Source organism: Dendropsophus ebraccatus, chromosome 2, assembly GCF_027789765.1.
Source record: "Dendropsophus ebraccatus isolate aDenEbr1 chromosome 2, aDenEbr1.pat, whole genome shotgun sequence".
Classification (NCBI taxonomy): Eukaryota; Metazoa; Chordata; class Amphibia; order Anura; family Hylidae; genus Dendropsophus; species Dendropsophus ebraccatus.
The window spans coordinates 2,324,109-2,345,482 of NC_091455.1; the positions used below are offsets into that span (position 1 = coordinate 2,324,109).

The 21,374-nt window shown below is 48.3% G+C and overlaps 1 protein-coding gene across 1 annotated transcript in view; it reads right to left on the bottom strand.

Moving 5' to 3' along the window:
* Positions 1 to 21,374, bottom strand: part of LOC138784252 (TBC1 domain family member 20-like) — a 29,235-nt gene that overhangs the window by 3,967 nt on the left and 3,894 nt on the right. The window contains exons 2-5 of the mRNA XM_069959765.1: positions 19,621 to 19,809; positions 14,764 to 14,844; positions 13,996 to 14,182; positions 13,823 to 13,924 (exon numbers count right to left, since the gene is read on the bottom strand). Of these exons, the coding sequence (XP_069815866.1) occupies positions 13,823 to 13,924; positions 13,996 to 14,182; positions 14,764 to 14,844; positions 19,621 to 19,809 (559 nt within the window). The remainder of the gene's footprint in view (positions 1 to 13,822; positions 13,925 to 13,995; positions 14,183 to 14,763; positions 14,845 to 19,620; positions 19,810 to 21,374) is intronic.

Below are 21,374 nucleotides of genomic sequence, written 5' to 3' on the forward strand. Positions count from 1 at the left end.
TAATCCCCACCACCCCCTCTAGCCCAACCACCCTAATCACTACCACCACCCCTACCTAGTCCAACCACCCTAATGCCACCCACCCTAATAACCACCACAACTGTCCCACCATCACTGTCCCAACTATGCCAATCACCACCATCAGCACCACAATCATTTTCTCCCATGTGTCATTGGGGGACACAAGCCCAGTGTGTATAGACTGCTACCACTAAGGGGGCAACACTATGCACTGAATGAACTAGGGTCACCCAGGTCTCCCAGGCCTGGCTCAGTCCACATGTACGGTGGTCCCTACTCCCTTCTCCTCGAGTGGGGGGGGGGGGGGGGGGAGGGGGAGATATCTCCTCTTCCAGGACACATGGGTCACCCAGGTCTCCCAGGCCTGGCTCAGTCCACATGCAGGGCAGTTAATCCAGGGAACGAACAAAGATTATCAACCCATGGTGGCATCCAGCATAAGCCAATGGAGCCAGAGCTTGTTTTTTTTTTTTTTTTTAACGATATTTTATTAGTGGCTTATGTAATATTTGAACATACATATAGAAAATTCATTACATATTCAAAAAGAAAGTCGCTCACAGGCAACAAAGGATTGTATGTTTACAATATCATACAGATACTATGAGCCTTTGTAATAACCTTATAAGATATATTATCATATACAATACAATGTAGTCTTACCAAAAACATAGGTAGAAAAACAGTAATTTATAATATCACCTTAAAACATGGTATAGATGTCAGATATTCAAATATGCTACCAATAGAATGGAGAGAATTGTCTGTAACAGAGAAAGGGAAAAGCGTAAGATATTCGGAGTGCTCCCAGAGTTCCCTTATGGGCGGCCATGCAATACCAATCAGTGTCCTTACATTGAGTAATGACAGAGTCTCTCTCTTCTATAGTAAAATCATGAATTAGAAATTGTGTCCATTTGGACATAAATGTTTTTGTTGATTTTTCTTTGGTGCGCAACACATCCAAACGTTCCCAATGAAAGATCAGAGCGGAGATTACCTGAGAAATGTCTGGTAGAGTATCCAGTATCCAGGGTCTTAATAAACATTTCAGGGAAACTAATAGAGTTACATGAATTCCTTTAGAAGTAAGTAATTTAGGAGAGGGAGTGGTAGAGTCTGTATCAATAAAATGAAACAGATAACTAAGAGGGAGAAGTGGTATGGCATGGCCCCAAGTGGACAGAAGATAGAGCCGCACAGACTCGCGTGCCGGCCCAGGCACAATGACACAAGTCCGCTTTAGGAAGGGAACATTTCGGCAACTGTTTATGTGAGCAGTGTGGGAGTTGGAAAAAGGAATATTAAAGGCATATATAGCCTTGTGTATAAAGCGGAGATGTATTTCACGTAGAACCACATTGGGAGTGGCAGAATGCACTAGTTGAGATCCTCGCAATATTTGTTGGGTCAGATCCTCTGAAAAAATTACGGAGGACCATTTTTTGAAAAAAATTTGTCTAGATAAATTCTTTTGAGAGCGTGATCTAAGTTCTCCATATGTATGTGATAAAGAATTATGTGCCGGTGGTGTTGGGAATAGATTATCAAACTCGATATTACTTTCTGCTTCTGCTATGTCCCGCACTCTGGAAGTAAGAAATTCAATTATAGAATCGTATTGAGGTAAATGAAATGAAGACAATTTAAATCGTGTTCTGACGATATCCCATGATAAGAAAGTGTTGGAATTAGTATCCAGCAGATCCCCAACAGAAGAAACATGTGCACCCTGCCACTCCGAGTAATCCAATTTGTCTGAGTCAGGTGGGTAAAGTGGTGAATGCCACAGAGGAAATCTTTTCCATAGGCAAAAGGGTAAACCATATCATTTTCGTATCTCCTTCCATGTGGCAATGGTGTCTTTAACCCCTTAGCGACCCATGACGTATATGATACGTCATGGTGCCGCAGGGGGTGTTCAGAGCGGCACCGATCCCGGCTGCAATCTGCAGCCGGGCAGTGCCTCTGTTAGCCGGCGCGGGACCCGCGTGCTTTCCTCCGTGCATCCCTGGTGTCTAGTGGCACGGATCTCCCCCCCCCGCGATGCGATCGCGGGGGGGAGATCCGTTCTTCTGCCCGTGCCGGGCCTCAGCGTCGGAATGACGCTGATCCTGGCTCGGCAGTAGATTGCTATGGCCTGCAGCAGGCTATAGCAATCTATGACCGATCTCATGGATCTTTGCTGTGTATATACACAGCATTGATCTCTATGAGAGATCATTGCTGTGTATATACAAGTCCCCCAGGGGGATCAGTGCTGTGTATATAGGAGTCCCCCAGGGGGATCAGTGCTGTGTATATACAAGTCCCCCAGGGGGATCAGTGCTGTCTATATACAAGTCCCCCAGGGGGATCAGTGCTGTCTATATACAAGTCCCCCAGGGTGATCAGTGCTGTCTATATACAAGTCCCCCAGGGTGATCAGTGCTGTGCATATACAAGTCCCCCAGGGGGATCAGTGCTGTCTATATACAAGTCCCCCAGGGGGATCAGTGCTGTGTATATAGGAGTCCCCCAGGGGGATCAGTGCTGTCTATATACAAGTCCCCCAGGGTGATCAGTGCTGTGCATATACAAGTCCCCCAGGGGGATCAGTGCTGTCTATATACAAGTCCCCCAGGGGGATCAGTGCTGTGTATATAGGAGTCCCCCAGGGTGATCAGTGCTGTGTATATACAAGTCCCCCAGGGGGGCTTCTAGTGTATGTAAAAAAAAAAGTAAAAAAGTGTTTTTATTAATAATAAATCCCCTCCCCTAATAAAAGTCCAAATCACCCCCCTTTTCCCATTTTATAAATATAAATTAATAAATAAATAAACATATTTAGTATCACCGCACACGTAATCGCCCGAACTATTAATCATATTCCTGATCTCGCACGGTAAACGGCGTCAGCGCAAAAAAATCCCAAAGTGCAAAATTGCGCATTTTTGGTCGCATCAAATCCAGAAAAAATGTAATAAAAAGCGATCAAAAAGACGTATATGCGCAATCAAGGTACCGATAGAAAGAACACATCATGGCGCAAAAACTGACACCTCGCACAGCCCCATAGACCAAAGGATAAAAGCGCTATAAGCCGGGAATGGAGAGATTGTAAGGAACGTATATTTGGTAACAATGGTGTGAATTTCTTCCATCAGATACAATATAAGTTATACATGTTATATATCGCTGTAATCGTAATGACTTGAGGAACATATATAACAAGTCAGTTTTACCATAGGGCGAACGGCGTAAATGCAAAACTCCCCGAAATCAAAACAAATTCGTTTTTTTTTCAATTTGACAGCGCAAATGATTTTTTTCCGGTTTCACAACATATTTTATGGAAAAATTATGCCTGTAATTGCAAAGTACAATTGGTTTCGCAAAAAATAAGCGCTCATATACGTCTCTAGGTGAAAAAATGCAAGCGCTATGGACTTTTAAACATAAAATAGAAAAAGCAAAAGCGCAAAAACGAAAATAGGCTTTGACCTTAAGGGGTTAAAGATAACACTTCTCTTAATTTCTGGGGGGAGTTCTGGTAATTTAGCATGTAGCAGGGTGGGTAACGGCCAAGGTGCTGTAAAGCTTTGTCAATTAAAATATTGGAGAAATAGGACGTGTCCATAATCCAATCTTTAGCCGAGCCAGAGCTTCTTACTTTTCTTTAGACACTTGGTTGTCCTATAAGACAGCAGTAGTAATAATAGTAGTATCAGCAGTAGTAGTAATAATAGTAGTATCAGCAGTAGTAGTAATAATAGTAGTATCAGCAGTAGTAGTAATAATAGTAGTATCAGCAGTAGTAGTAGTAGTAGTAATAATAGCAGTAGTAGTAATAATAGTAGTAGTATCAGCAGTAGTAGTAATAGTAGTAGTATCAGCAGTAGTAGTAGTAATAATAGTAGTATCAGCAGTAGTAGTAGTAGTAATAGTAGTAGTATCAGCAGTCGTAGTAGTAGTAATAATAGTAGTATCAGCAGTAGTAGTAATAATAGTAGTATCAGCAGTCGTAGTAATAATAGTAGTATCAGCAGTAGTAGTAGTAATAGTAGTAGTATCAGCAGTCGTAGTAGTAGTAATAATAGTAGTATCAGCAGTAGTAGTAGTAGTAATAGTAGTATCAGCAGTAGTAGTAGTAGTAATAATAATAGTAGTATCAGCAGTAGTAGTAGTAATAGTAGTATCAGCAGTAGTAGTAGTAGTAATAATAGTAGTATCAGCAGTAGTAGTAATAGTAGTATCAGCAGTAGTAGTAGTAGTAATAATAGTAGTAGTATCAGCAGTAGTAGTAGTAGTAATAATAGTAGTATCAGCAGTAGTAGTAATAATAGTAGTATCAGCAGTAGTAGTAGTAGTAATAGTAGTAGTATCAGCAGTCGTAGTAGTAGTAATAATAGTAGTATCAGCAGTAGTAGTAATAATAGTAGTATCAGCAGTAGTAGTAATAGTAGTATCAGCAGTAGTAGTAGTAGTAATAATAGTAGTAGTATCAGCAGTAGTAGTAGTAATAGTAGTATCAGCAGTAGTAGTAGTAGTAATAATAGTAGTATCAGCAGTAGTAGTAATAATAGTAGTATCAGCAGTCGTAGTAATAATAGTAGTATCAGCAGTAGTAGTAATAATAGTAGTATCAGCAGTAGTAGTAATAATAGTAGTATCAGCAGTCGTAGTAGTAGTAATAATAGTAGTATCAGCAGTAGTAGTAGTAGTAATAATAGTAGTATCAGCAGTAGTAGTAATAATAGTAGTATCAGCAGTAGTAGTAGTAGTAATAATAGTAGTATCAGCAGTAGTAGTAGTAGTAATAATAGTAGTATCAGCAGTAGTAGTAGTAGTAATAATAGTAGTATCAGCAGTAGTAGTAATAATAGTAGTATCAGCAGTAGTAGTAATAGTAGTATCAGCAGTAGTAGTAATAATAGTAGTAGTAGTATCAGCAGTAGTAGTAATAATAGTAGTATCAGCAGTAGTAGTAATAATAGTAGTAGTAGTATCAGCAGTAGTAGTAATAATAGTAGTATCAGCAGTAGTAGTAGTAGTAATAATAGTAGTATCAGCAGTAGTAGTAATAATAGTAGTAGTAGTATCAGCAGTAGTAGTAATAATAGTAGTATCAGCAGTAGTAGCAATAATAGTAGTATCAGCAGTAATAGCAGTAGTATCAGCAGTAGTAGTAATAATAGTAGTATCAGCAGTAAGTGAGTAGAATAATAGTAGTAATCAGCAGTAATAGTAGTAATAATGTAGTATCAGCAGTAGTAGTAATAAGTAGTAGTATCAGCAGTCAGTAGTAATAATAGTAGTATCAGCCAGTAGTAGTAAATAATAGTAGTAGTATCAGCAGTACGTAGTAATAATAGTAGTATCAGCAGTAGTAGTAATAATAGTGAGTATCAGCAGTAGATAGTAGTAATAATAGTAGTAGTATCCGCAGTAGTAGTAATAATAGTAGTATCAGCAGTAGTAGTAATATAGTAGTATCAGCAGTAGTAGTACTAATATTAGTAGTATCAGCAGTAGTAGTAAATAAATAGTAGTATCAGCAGTAGTAGTAATAATAGTAGTATCAGCAGTAGTAGTAATAATAGTAGTAGTATCAGCAGTAGTAGTAATAATAGTAGTAGTATCAGCAGTAGTAGTAATAATAGTAGTATCAGCAGTAGTAGTAATAATAGTAGTAGTAGTATCAGCAGTAGTAGTAGTAGTAGTAATAATAGTAGTATCAGCAGTAGTAGTAATAATAGTAGTAGTAGTATCAGCAGTAGTAGTAATAATAGTAGTAGTAGTATCAGCAGTAGTAGTAGTAGTAGTAATAGTAGTATCAGCAGTAGTAGTAATAATAGTAGTAGTAGTATCAGCAGTAGTAGTAATAATAGTAGTATCAGCAGTAGTAGTAATAATAGTAGTAGTAGTAGTATCAGCAGTAGTAGTAATAGTAGTATCAGCAGTAGTAGCAATAATAGTAGTATCAGCAGTAATAGCAGTAGTATCAGCAGTAGTAGTAATAATAGTAGTATCAGCAGTAGTAGTAATAATAGTAGTATCAGCAGTAGTAGTAATAGTAGTATCAGCAGTAGTAGTAATAATAGTAGTAGTATCAGCAGTAGTAGTAATAATAGTAGTATCAGCAGTAGTAGTAATAATAGTAGTAGTATCAGCAGTAGTAGTAATAATAGTAGTATCAGCAGTAGTAGTAATAATAGTAGTATCAGCAGTAGTAGTAATAATAGTAGTAGTAGTATCAGCAGTAGTAGTAATAATAGTAGTATCAGCAGTAGTAGTAATAATAGTAGTAGTAGTATCAGCAGTAGTAGTAATAGCAGTATCAGCAGTAGTAGCAATAATAGTAGTATCAGCAGTAGTAGTAATAATAGTAGTATCAGCAGTAGTAGTAATAATAGTAGTAGTAGTATCAGCAGTAGTAGTAATAATAGTAGTATCAGCAGTAGTAGTAATAATAGTAGTAGTAGTATCAGCAGTAGTAGTAATAGTAGTATCAGCAGTAGTAGCAATAATAGTAGTATCAGCAGTAATAGCAGTAGTATCAGCAGTAGTAGTAATAATAGTAGTATCAGCAGTAGTAGTAATAATAGTAGTATCAGCAGTAGTAGTAATAATAGTAGTATCAGCAGTAGTAGTAATAATAGTAGTAGTATCAGCAGTAGTAGTAATAATAGTAGTATCAGCAGTAGTAGTAATAATAGTAGTAGTATCAGCAGTAGTAGTAATAATAGTAGTATCAGCAGTAGTAGTAATAATAGTAGTATCAGCAGTAGTAGTAATAATAGTAGTAGTATCAGCAGTAGTAGTAATAATAGTAGTATCAGCAGTAGTAGTAATAATAGTAGTAGTATCAGCAGTAGTAGTAATAATAGTAGTAGTATCAGCAGTAGTAGTAATAATAGTAGTATCAGCAGTAGTAGTAGTAATAGTAGTATCAGCAGTAGTAGTAATAATAGTAGTATCAGCAGTAGTAGTAATAATAGTAGTATCAGCAGTAGTAGTAATAATAGTAGTATCAGCAGTAGTAGTAATAATAGTAGTATCAGCAGTAGTAGTAATAATAATAGTAGTATCAGCAGTAGTAGTAATAATAGTAGTATCAGCAGTAGTAGTAATAATAATAGTAGTATCAGCAGTAGTAGTAATAATAGTAGTAGTATCAGCAGTAGTAGTAATAATAGTAGTATCAGCAGTAGTAGTAATAATAGTAGTATCAGCAGTAGTAGTAATAATAGTAGTATCAGCAGTAGTAGTAATAATAGTAGTATCAGCAGTAGTAGTAATAATAGTAGTATCAGCAGTAGTAGTAATAATAGTAGTATCAGCAGTAGTAGTAATAATAATAGTAGTATCAGCAGTAGTAGTAGTAGTAATAATAGTAGTATCAGCAGTAGTAGTAATAATAGTAGTATCAGCAGTAGTAGTAATAATAATAGTAGTATCAGCAGTAGTAGTAATAATAGTAGTATCAGCAGTAGTAGTAGTAATAATAATAGTAGTATCAGCAGTAGTAGTAGTAATAGTAGTATCAGCAGTAGTAGTAATAATAGTAGTATCAGCAGTAGTAGTAATAATAGTAGTATCAGCAGTAATAGCAGTAGTATCAGCAGTAGTAGTAATAGCAGTAGTATCAGCAGTAGTAGTAATAATAGTAGTATCAGCAGTCGTAGTAATAATAGTAGTATGGGTGAGTGGGTGAGTGGGACTATATTGAATGCAGCCATCCTCCATTACTTATAAATTTTAGACATTAGTTTATTTTCTGTGTGGGAGACACTTATTTGTGTATCTCCCGTACTTTCCAGGGCTTCTGCCAGGTTATACATTATCTAGTGTTGTATATAATTACATTCAGTGCGCCATCTAGTGGAGGCTGCCTGCATTCCCTCAATTACATATATCCTGAATAGCATGTGCAATATATGATCCTATAAAATATGTGTATATCTCCCCTCACCACCTGTATGTTTTTCCATCTGTTTGGTCGTGTTTTATTCCTTTGTGTGTTTTTTCTTTTCATGATAATGTGATATATTGTATTTTATTCATATGAATTGTCTAAATAAAAAATTCTGTTTGATATATTGATCTATGTTTGTCCCTGCATTTCTTTGATCCGTAATGGGATCTTTTTCTTGTTGTATGTGATGCTTTTGGTGCATTTTGGGACTAGTTATTTTTTGGGCGTTTTCTTTTATTTTAGTATCAGCAGTAGTAGCAGTAGTAGTAATAATAGTAGTATCAGCAGCAGTAGTAGCAATAATAGTAGTATCAGCAGTAATAGCAGTAGTAGTAATAATAGTAGTATCAGCAGCAGTAGTAGCAATAATAGTAGTATCAGCAGTAATAGCAGTAGTAGTAATAATAGTAGTATCAGCAGTAGTAGCAATAATAGTAGTATCAGCAGTAATAGCAGTAGTATCAGCAGTAGTAGTAATAATAGTAGTATCAGCAGTAGTAGTAATAATAGTAGTATCAGCAGTAGTAGTAGTAATAGTAGTAGTATCAGCAGTCGTAGTAATAATAGTAGTATCAGCAGTAGTAATAATAATAGTAGTATCAGCAGTAGTAGTAGTAATAATAGTAGTATCAGCAGTAGTAGTAATAATAGTAGTATCAGCAGTAGTAATAATAGTAGTAGCAGTAGTAGCAATAATAGTAGTATCAGCAGTAATAGCAGTAGTATCAGCAGTAGTAGTAATAATAGTAGTATCAGCAGTAGTAGTAATAATAGTAGTATCAGTAGTAGTAGCAATAATAGCAGTAGTATCAGCAGTAGTTAGTAATAATAATAGTAGCAGCAGTAGTAATAATAGTAGTATCAGCAGTAGTAGTAATAATAGTAGTAGTAGTATCAGCAGCAGCAGTAATAGCAGTAGTAGTAATAGTAGCAGTAGTAGTAGCAGCAGTAATAGCATTAGTAGTAATAGTAGCAGCAGTAGCAGTCGCAGCAGCAATAGCAGCAGTAGTAGTAGTAGCAGTAGTAGCAGCAGTAATAGCAGTAGTAGTAATAGTAGTAGTAGCAGTCGCAGCAGCAGTAGTAATAGTAGCAGCAGTAATAGCAGCAGTAGCAGTCGCAGCAGTAGTAGTAATAGCAGCAGTAGTAGTAGTAGTAGTAGCAGCAGTAATAGCAGTAGTAGTAATAGTAGTAGTCGCAGCAGCAGTAGTAATAGCAGCAGTAGTAATAGTAGTAGTAGCAGTCGCAGCAGTAGTAGTAATAGCAGCAGTAGTAGTAGTAGTAATAGTAGTAGCAGTCGCAGCAGTAGTAGTAATAGTAGCAGTAGTAGTAGTAGTAGTAGTAATAGTAGTAGTAGCAGTCGCAGCAGCAGTAGTAATAGCAGCAGTAGTAATAGTAGTAGTAGCAGTCGCAGCAGTAGTAGTAATAGCAGCAGTAGTAATAGCAGGAGCAGTAGTAATAGTAATAGCAGCAGTAGTAATAGCAGGAGCAGTAGTAATAGTAATAGCAGCAGTAGTAATAGTAGTAGTAGCAGTAGTAATAGTAATAGCAGCAGTAGCAGTCGCAGCAGCAGTAGTAATAGCAGCAGCAGTAGTAATAGTAATAGCAGCAGTAGTAATAGTAGTAGCAGCAGTAGTAGTACTACATAACTACTCTTCCTCTCCATAGCAACAAAATACAAGAAATCTAATAAACAGCCTGTAGTGGGCGTTATTTCATACTGCATTAATGGGAACCTGTCACTCGGGACGCAGACACAGAGCCCGCCCGACCCCCTGGTGCAGCCCCCGGGTACTTACTCCTTCCGGCGAGTCCCGCCCCTGGATCCGGTCCCGGGATGAAGATCCCAGCGCCCGAAGCACTGCCGTATGCAAATTACCCGAGATGAGTCCGATGCCCATAGAGAAGGACTGGAGCCGTCATTCTCTATGGGCATCAGACCCATCTCTGCAGCGTGTGCGCACGGCTTCGGGCTCTGATATCTTCGTCCCGGGACCGGCTCCAGGAGCAGGACTCGCCGGAAAGGGTAAGTATTCGGGGGCTGCACCGTGCCTGCGTCCCTGGTGACAGGTTCCCTTTAATGCTATCCGGTAAACGTACATCTGGTGAACAGAGAAATGGGAAACCAAAATGGTCACAACTGAGCGCCAAGAGGATTGGATTCTAGGCACTACTCCACCACATGAACGTCCCGATCGCTGCCTGAAGCAATCATCAGAAGATACGGTTCAGGGAAGAAACAGAGTGCTGCACCTCACACCTATGGCTGATACTAGTGCCTCTCGGCTGCATAAAAAACATCAGAATTTTGTGTATGAATTGATCAAGCCATACTGCCCCATGTACCGCGTGCAGGTATCTGATACACATGGGTCCCTACACTAAGTCCACACTGTGCCAGTCAGCGACCACCACCCCCGCAGGCGTGCACAGTCAGGGAAGGGAGGCCATGGAACGGCCCTGCAACCCCCATGCCACAGGACCAGACCCAAAAATGCCACACCAAAAAACTCCCAGCCAGCACCACCGGCGGAGGAAGCTGCCCCCAAACAGCACAAGTCTGGATAAGGTATTGCGCTCACCATTGCTACTGCAGATAGAATGGGACAAACAGGAGGGATATTTTTGGGTCTGGTCCCGTCCCATGGCCCCCGTTCCCTGACTGTGCACGCCTGCGGGGGTGGTGGCCACTAACCGACACAGTGTGGACTTAGTGTAGGGACCCATGTGTATCAGATACCGGCACGAGGTACATGGGGCAGTATGGCTTGATCAATACATACACAAAATTCTGATGTTTTTTATGCAGCAGAGAGGCACTAGTGTCAGCCATAGGTGTGAGGTGCAGCACTCTTTTTCTTCCCTGAACCGAATTATCAGAAGATGCCACCCCTATCGGCCATAAAGAGGAGGAGTTGAATCTACAGGTAATAACCAGGTCATCACAGGACCCCAGCAATGCCGCGGCAAGAGCGACCGCAGCGTCACCCAGATCCAAGTCCAGCCACCAACTCACACTAACAGGGAGGCCAGGAAGCAGGGATCCATCTAAGGAGCCGCCAAACCACCTGGATGCCTGGGCGCCTGAAGAGATGCAAGACTCATCCTAGGAGACTTGCTTTACCAAGGATCGCAGAACTGTGTCAAACTAGATAGAGAAACTTTTGGGGGGGACCACTGGGGACGCCTGAAATAGAAATCACTTTAAAAATGTTAATCCTGCCCAATAGTGACAGGGGAAGCTGCTCCCTCTTCTGGAGGCGCAAAGAACGGCCCTAGATTAAGTGACACGAAGCTGTGACTTCTGCCCCATGGGGGAGGGAAGCGTCTGCACCTGCCCCATGGGGGAGGGAAGCGTCTTCACCTGCCCCATGGGGGAGGGAAGCGCCTGCATCTGCCCCATCGGGGAGGGAAGCGTCGGCATCTGCCCCGTGGGGGAGGGAAGCGTCTGCACCTGCCCCATGGGGGAGGGAAGCGTCTGCACCTGCCCCATGGGGGAGGGAAGCGTCTGCACCTGCCCCATGGGGGAGGGAAGCGTCGGCATCTGCCCCATGGGGGAGGGAAGCGTCTGCACCTGCCCCATGGGGGAGGGAAGCGTCTGCACCTGCCCCATGGGGGAGGGAAGCGTCTGCACCTGCCCCATGGGGGAGGGAAGCGTCTGCACCTGCCCCATGGGGGAGGGAAGCGCCTGCATCTGCCCCATCGGGGAGGGAAGCGTCTGCACCTGCCCCATGGGGGAGGGAAGCGTCGGCATCTGCCCCATGGGGGAGGGAAGCGTCTGCACCTGCCCCATGGGGGAGGGAAGCGTCTGCACCTGCCCCATGGGGGAGGGAAGCGTCTGCACCTGCCCCATGGGGGAGGGAAGCGTCTGCACCTGCCCCATGGGGGAGGGAAGCGTCTGCACCTGCCCCATGGGGGAGGGAAGCGTCTGCACCTGCCCCATGGGGGAGGGAAGCACCTGCATCTGCCCCATCGGGGAGGGAAGCACCTGCACCTGCCCCATGGGGGAGGGAAGCGTCTGCATCTGCCCCATCGGGGAGGGAAGCACCTGCACCTGCCCCATCGGGGAGGGAAGCACCTGCACCTGCCCCATCGGGGAGGGAAGCGTCTGCATCTGCCCCATCGGGGAGGGAAGCGTCTGCATCTGCCCCATCGGCCAGCGTATCACCCCAGCGTATAAGGAAACCTTTCCCATAATCAACCCCCAGTGGATACCCCACAGAGAAGGAGGCATGGATGGCCGCAGCCTGAGGCTCAATGGCAAAAAGGGGGCACCCCTGCCTTGTACCCCCGCCTCGTAGGAGATCTCCAAATTAGTGCACACTTCTGCAGAAGGGGCAGTATAAAGAAGCCCGACCCAAGTGAGAAAACCAGGACCAGACTGGACGTTACCAAGGAGGAAGCAGAGAGAATGCCATGCGCCAGTGTCAGAGGCCTCATGAGTATCTAAGCCCAGCACATGGCCAGGACCAGCATCCTCCTCACTAGCTGGTATACTCAGAGTCTAGACAGACGGTCTGCCCCATTCTGGACCGGAAACACCACAACCACTTTGTGGAAACGCCAGAGACTGACAATAAATCACTACGGTCAGCGGTCGCTTCCATGGAACAAGGGAAGTTCCTTTCCTCGGTGGTAGAGATGAACACCACTCGCCATGCTTGATGCTGATCGTCTGCCATTTGAATACCAGCGGCTAACGAAACTGGACAGTCAATCCATAGGCCTAATCCATGCTTTCCAGGACTCCCTAGGGCTACACCCAACTTGGAGCACACTCAAGTAGCACTCATCTCCAACCAGTGGACATCAGGGACGCCTACTTACATGTCCCGATAAACCTCTCATCAGCACTTCTGTGCTTTGCCCTCCACTACGAACACCAGCTGGTGGCCCTACCATTCAACCTTACCACACTCCCCATATCTTCTCTTGACGGTGATGGCACTGCCATGCTCTGTGGGAATCACGGTCGTCCCGTACCTGGACAACACCATGATAAAAGTGCCATCCCGGGAGGAGAACCTGGCCAACATCATCCTAGACACGCTCTCCAGATTCAGGTGTCTGATAAACCACCCCAAATCTCCGCCACAATCTCCTTTCTAGGGTTAGTTCTTAATACCTGCTCAGCAAGGGAATTTCTTCCTCAAGACAAACAGTCCTCCCTAGACTCCAGAGTTTGCCTTCTGCAGACCAGAAAGTCCTGGGCTCCATGGTGGCTTCCATTGAGGCCGTGCGTTAGTCACAATTTCACATGCACCCCCTTTAAACAGCGACACTCCCCCGGGAACCATTCCTGGACCAGAAGGTCAATATTCTCTCCTTAGTCTGCAGCTGACAGAGGAGGCGATTGGCCCCAACAACCTTTTGGCCCACTCTCTTTTAATGGCAGATCCTGACCATGGACGCAAGCTTCTGAGGTACTTTCCACAACCAAACCACACAGGGACAAATCTCTCCTTCCCATCATCATCATCCTCCTCCTGGAATTAAGACTGACCACCCACAGTGGATCTTGGTCCAAGTCCAGACACTGGCTTTCCTTCAGGACAGTCTCAGCTCCTTCAAGAGGGACATTTCTGCATTGTCGTTACTCTTATCACACACTGCCTTCTAGAGGAGACGTCCAAACCTTGTGTTGGCACAGTGCATTCCCTTACCAGCTTTCCGTGTCACCACTGGACTCGAGACTCTCCAAACAACAGCCGCCGCCGCCACCACCATCAACATCACGACTGCCCCCCATCATCATCACTACCCCCACCACCATCATCATCACAACCAGCCCCAATCACCACCACCACCATGCAGGTCTCCAGTGTTCCCTGCTGACCTGCTTCGCACCTGATCAGAAACTCATGCAGAGTGGGACTCTCGCTCTGGATCAGTGGCATCAGGTAGTTCAGCACACTCCGCGTCCGCTCCATTGTGGGGTCCATAAAATCTCTAGGGAGGGGAATACAAGAGTCATGTGACTTCCTGAATGTACAGCCGGGGGGGGGGGGGGGCACACGTACCGGAGATGATGGGTGGAGAGAGTCTGCAGCATGGCAGTGCCCAGGCGGAGGCCAACAGTCAGCAGTAACGTCACCGCCACATCATGGTAACCCTGGTAATAGTGCAGCTGTGGGTGACAGCCGAGGACGAAGAGGATCATATCCACCAGCTGCTCCTGCAACGCACAGCGCTCCGCCTCCACCATACCTGTAACACGTGGGCGAAGTCACTACACAGTGTCCACTATACACAGACCCCGCCCCCCCACATACCTGCAACACACGGTCGGAGTCACTACACACAGACCCCACCATACCTGCAACACATGGGCGGAGTCACTACACAGTGCCCACTATACACAGACCCCGCCCCCCCACATACCTGCAACACACGGGCGGAGTCACTACACACAGACCCCACCATACCTGCAACACATCGGCGGAGTCACTACACAGTGCCCACTATACAGAGACCCCGCCCCCCCCCACATACCTGCAACACACGGGCGGAGTCACTACACACAGACCCCACCTCCACCATACCTGCAACACATGGGCGGAGTCACTACACAGTGCCCACTATACACAGACCCCGCCCCCCCACATACCTGCAACACACGGGCGGAGTCACTACACACAGACCCCACCTCCACCATACCTGCAACACATGGGCGGAGTCACTACACAGTGCCCACTATACACAGACCCTGCAACACACGGGCGGAGTCACTACACACAGACCCCACCCCCACCATACCTGCAACACATGGGCGGAGTCACTACACCCACCTGCAGGAAACCTCTTCAGCGAGCGCCTGACATCCATCAGCACCTGGTTACAATCACGGTGATTGGCACGGAGGGCGGGTCCTGGGATACAAGAAGTGATGTCTGTTACATGTATATAATGGGGGAAGAGCAGAGCGACCGGTCACATCTACACAGCAGGAAGGAGAACAGAGCGACTCGTCACATCTACACAACGGGAGAGAGAACAGAGCGACCAGTCACATCTACACAGCGGGAGGGAGAACAGAGCGACCGGTCACTTCCACACAGCGGGAGGGAGAACAGAGCGACCGGTCACATCTACACAGCGGGAGGGAGAACAGAGCGACCAGTCACATCTACACAGCGGGAGGGAGAACAGAGCGACCGGTCACATCTACACAGCAGGAAGGAGAACAGAGCAACCGGTCACATCTACACAGCAGGAAGGAGAACAGAGCGATCAGTCACATCTACACAGCAGGAAGGAGAACAGAGCGATCAGTCACATCTACACAGCAGGAAGGAGAACAGAGCGATCAGTCACATCTACACAGCAGGAAGGAGAACAGAGCGATCAGTCACATCTACACAGCAGGAAGGAGAACAGAGCGACCAGTCAAATCTACACAGCGTGAGGGAGAAAAGAGCGACCGGTCACTTCCACACAGCGGGAGGGAAAACAGAGCGACCAGTGACATCTACACAGCGGGAGAGAGAACAGAGCGACCAGTCACATCTACACAGCGGGAGGGAGAACAGAGCGACCGGTAACTTCCACACAGCGGTAGGGAGAACCGAGTGACCGGTCACATCTACATAGCGGGAGGGAGAACAGAGCGACCGGTCACATCTACACAGCGGGAGGGAGAACAGAGCGACCGGTAACTTCCACACAGCGGTAGGGAGAACCGAGTGACCGGTCACATCTACATAGCGGGAGGGAGAGCAGAGCGACCGGTCACATCTACACAGCGTGAGGGAAAACAGAGCGGTCACATCTACACAGCAGGAAGGAGAACAGAGCAACCGGTCACATCTACACAGCGGTAGGGAGAACAGAGCGACCGGTCACATCTACACAGTGGGAGGGAGAATAGAGCGACTGGTCACATCCTGCCCCAGACACATATACACAGCAGGAGGGAGAACCGAGCGACCGGTCACATCTACACAGTGGGAGGGAGAATAGAGCGACTGGTCACATCCTGCCCCAGACACATATACACAGTGGGAGGGAGAACAGAGCGACCGGTCACATCCTGCCCCAGTCACATCTACACAGTGGGAGGGAGAATAGAGCGACCGGTCACATCTACACAGCGGGAGGGAGAACAGAGAGACCGGTCACATCTACACAGTGGGAGGGAGAATAGAGCGACTGGTCACATCCTGCCCCAGACACATATACACAGCAGGAGGGAGAACCGAGCGACCGGTCACATCTACACAGTGGGAGGGAGAATAGAGCGACCGGTCTCATCCTGCCCCAGACACATATACACAGTGGGAGGGAGAACAGAGCGACCGGTCACATCCTGCCCCAGTCACATCTACACAGTGGGAGGGTGAATAGAGCGACCGGTCACATCTACACAGCGGGAGGGAGAACAGAGTGACCAGTCACATCTACACAGCGGGAGGGAGAACAGAGTGACCAGTCACATCTACACAGCGGGAGGGAGAACAGAGCAACCGGTCACATCTACACAGCGGGAGGGAGAACAGAGCGACCGGTCACATCTACACAGCGGGAGGGAGAACAGAGTGACCAGTCACATCTACACAGCGGGAGGGAGAATAGAGCGACCGGTCACATCCTGCCCCAGACACATCTACACAGCGGGAGGGAGAATAGAGCGACCGGTCACATCCTGCCCCAGACACATCTATACAGCGGGAGGGAGAACAGATCGACCAGTCACATCTACACAGCAGGAGGGAGAACAGAGCGACCGGTCACATCTACACAGTGGGAGGGAGAATAGAGCGACTGGTCACATCCTGCCCCAGACACATATACACAGCAGGAGGGAGAACCGAGCGACCGGTCACATCTACACAGTGGGAGGGAGAATAGAGCGACTGGTCACATCCTGCCCCAGACACATATACACAGTGGGAGGGAGAACAGAGCGACCGGTCACATCTACACAGCGGGAGGGAGAACAGAGTGACCAGTCACATCTACACAGCGGGAGGGAGAACAGAGTGACCAGTCACATCTACACAGCGGGAGGGAGAACAGAGTGACCAGTCACATCTACACAGCGGGAGGGAGAATAGAGCGACCGGTCACATCTACACAGCGGGAGGGAGAACAGAGCGACCGGTCACTTCCACACAGCGGGAGGGAGAACAGAGCGACCGGTCACATCTACACAGCGGGAGGGAGAATAGAGCGACCGGTCACATCCTGCCCCAGACACATCTACACAGCGGGAGGGAGAACAGAGCGACCGGTCACATCCTGCCCCAGACACATCTACACAGCGGGAGGGAGAATAGAGCGACCGGTCACATCCTGCCCCAGACACATACACACAGTGGGAGGGAGAATAGAGCGACCGGTCACATCCTGCCCCAGACATATATACACAGCGGGAGGGAGAATAGAGCGACTGGTCACATCCTGCCCCAGACACATATACACAGCGGGAGGGAGAACAGAGCGACCAGTCACATCCTGCCCCAGACACATATACACAGCGGGAGGGAGAACAGAGCGACCGGTCACATCCTGCCCCAGACACATCTACACAGCGGGAGGGAGAATAGAGCGACCGGTCACATCCTGCCCCAGACACATACACACAGTGGGAGGGAGAACAGAGCGACCGGTCACATCCTGCCCCAGACACATATACACAGCGGGAGGGAGAACAGAGCGACCAGTCACATCCTGCCCCAGACACATCTACACAGCAGGAGGGAGAACAGAGTGACCAGTCACATCTACACAGCGGGAGGGAGAATAGAGCGACCGGTCACATCTACACAGCGGGAGGGAGAATAGAGCGACCGGTCACATCCTGCCCCAGACACATATACACAGCGGGAGGGAGAATAGAGCGACCGGTCACATCCTGCCCCAGACACATCTACACAGCGGGAGGGAGAACAGAGCGACCAGTCACATCCTGCCCCAGACACATCTACACAGCGGGAGGGAGAACAGAGCGACCAGTCACATCCTGCCCCAGACACATCTACACAGCGGGAGGGAGAACAGAGCGACCGGTCACATCCTGCCCCAGACATATATACACAGCGGGAGGGAGAACAGAGCGACCGGTCACATCCTGCCCCAGACACATATACAGCCATGGACAGAGCAGAGCAACCAGCGGCAGGAATCCTATATTCCAGCATATCAGAATAATGGGGGGAGGGGGGACATAGCGAAGCCGAGGAGGGATTTACATTGATCGAGCTCTATACAGGTCCCGCAGGAAGATACACCACCACCTGATCCACAGCAGCCATAGTGACCCGGGAGCACCGGATCATCTCACCCACCAGGACACCTGCTTCTGTGGCCGCTGAGCAGGTAGGAAGAGTTTGTACAGAGTACATTGATTATTATATGGACAAAAAGAGAAAGGAGCGCTGCACCTCACACCTCTGGCTGACACTAATGCCAGGAGGTTGATCATTATGCTGCCCGGGCTAAAAGGAACATAACGGAGGTGTGTACTCACCCATCCCGCTCCACCACAGGACATAACATAGGTGTGTACTCACCCATCCAGAACATAATAGGAGGTGTGTATCCAGGACTCTACCAGAGGACATAACAGAGGTTTGTACTCACCCATCCCGCTCCACCACAGGACATAACAGAGGTGTGTACTCACCCATCCTGCTCCACCACAGGACATAACAGAGGTGTGTACTCACCCATCCAGAACATAATAGGAGGTGTGTATCCAGGACTCTACCAGAGGACATAACAGAGGTTTGTACTCACCCATCCCGCTCCACCACAGGACATAACAGAGGTGTGTACTCACCCATCCTGCTCCACCACAGGACATAACAGAGGTGTGTACTCACCCATCCTGCTCCACCACAGGACATAACAGAGGTGTGTACTCACCCATCCTGCTCCACCACAGGACATAACAGAGGTGTGTACTCACCCATCCTGCTCCACCACAGGACATAACATAGGTGTGTACTCACCCATCCCGCTCCACCACAGGACATAACAGAGGTGTGTACTCACCCATCCTGCTCCACCACAGGACATAACAGAGGTGTGTACTCACCCATCCTGCTCCACCACAGGACATAACATAGGTGTGTACTCACCCATCCCGCTCCACCACAGGACATAACAGAGGTGTGTACTGACCCATCCCGCTCCACCACAGGACATAACATAGGTGTGTACTGACCCATCCCCCTCCACCACAGGACATAACAGAGGTGTGTACTCACCCATCCTGCTCCACCACAGGACATAACATAGGTGTGTACTCACCCATCCCCCTCCACCACAGGACATAACATAGGTGTGTACTCACCCAACCCGCTCCACCACAGGACATAACAGAGGTGTGTACTCACCCATCCAGAACATAATAGGAGGTGTGTATCCAGGACTCTACCAGAGGACATAACAGAGGTGTGTACTCACCCATCCAGCACTCTACCACAGAGCATAACAGGTGTGTACTCACCCATCCCACTGCACCACAGGACATAACAGAGGTGTGTACTCATCCATCCAGCACTCCACCAGAGGACATAACAGAGGTGTGTACTGACCTATCCCCCTCCACTACAGGGCATAACAGAGGTGAGTACTCACCCACGCGGCACTCCACCACAGGATATAACAGAGGTGTGTACTCACCCATATCAAACTCGTACCTGGTTTGGGGGGCAGGGAGTACACATTGATGTTGAGAAGCTTTGGCCACACCCGACGTCTGATCTCCTGACTGAGGAGCCCCCCCTCAGTGACTGCCGCCTCACGCAAGGTCTCCACGTCCACAGGGTCCTGGGTCAGGGCTTCATAGATGAGGACAGATTTCTGCTTACGCCAGGACAAGCTCCGCCCTGCCGGCAAAACAAAAGACGGAGCTCAATCATATGTGTCATGTGACCAGACATATACAGGCGCCTCACTCCACCCACCCAGTCCTACAGGCGCCCACCGGAACTACCGCCTCAAAGGCACCTAACCTCCCTACCCGCCCACCCTGCACTACCGGGACGCAATTCCCTGCCCCGCCCACCCTGCACTACAGGGACGCAATTCCCTGCCCCGCCCACCCTGCACTACAGGGACGCAATTCCCTGCCCCGCCCACCCTGCACTACCGGGACGCAACTTCCCTGCCCCCCCGACCCTGCACTACCGGGACGAAATTCCCTGCCCCGCCCACCCTGCACTACCGGGACGCAACTTCCCTGCCCCGCCCACCCTGCACTACCGGGACGCAACTTCCCTGCCCCGCCCAACCTGCACTACCGGGACGCAATTGCCTGCCCCGCCCACCCTGCACTACCGGGACGCAACCTCCCTACCCGCCCACCCTGCACTACCGGGACGTAATCTCCCTACCCGCCCACCCTGCACTACCGGGACGCAACTTCCCTGCCCCGCCGACCCTGCACTACCGGGACGCAACCTCCCTACCCGCCCACCCTGCACTACCGGGACGCAACTTCCCTGCCCCGCCCACCCTGCACTACCGGGACGCAACTTCCCTGCCCCGCCGACCCTGCACTACCGGGACGAAATTCCCTGCCCCGCCCACCCTGCACTACCGGGACGCAACTTCCCTGCCCCGCCCACCCTGCACTACCGGGACGCAACTTCCCTGCCCCGCCCAACCTGCACTACCGGGACGCAATTGCCTGCCCCGCCCACCCTGCACTACCGGGACGCAACCTCCCTACCCGCCCACCCTGCACTACTGGGACGTAATCTCCCTACCCGCCCACCCTGCACTACCGGGACGCAACTTCCCTGCCCCGCCGACCCTGCACTACCGGGACGCAACCTCCCTACCCGCCCACCCTGCACTGCCGGGACGCAACTTCCCTGCCCCGCCCACGCTGCACTACCGGTACGCAACTTCCCAGCCCGCCGACCCCGCACTACCAGGACACAACTTCCCTACCCGCAACTTCCCTGCCCCGCCCACCCTGCACTACTAAGACGCAACTTCCCTACCCCGCCCACCCTGCACTCCTGGGACGCACCCCCAGATTCCCCCCCTCACCTCCAGCACCCCCAGATTCTCCCCTCACCTCCAGCACCCCCAGATTCTCCCCTCACCTCCAGCAGCCCCAGATTCCCCCCCTCACCTCCAGCACCCCCAGATTCCCCCCCACTTCCAGATTTCCCCCCCCCCCCCCTCACCTCCAGAATCTACCGGGACGCAATTCCCTGCCCCGCCCACCCTGCACTACCGGGACGCAACTTCCCTGCCCCGCCGACCCTGCACTACCGGGACGAAATTCCCTGCCCCTCCCTCCCTCACCTCCAGCCCCCTCCCTCCCCCCCTCACCTCCAGCCCCCTCCCTCACCTCCAGCCCCCTCCCTCCCTCACCTCCAGCCCCCTCCCTCCCTCACCTCCAGCTCCCTCACCTCCAGCCCCCTCCCTCACCTCCAGC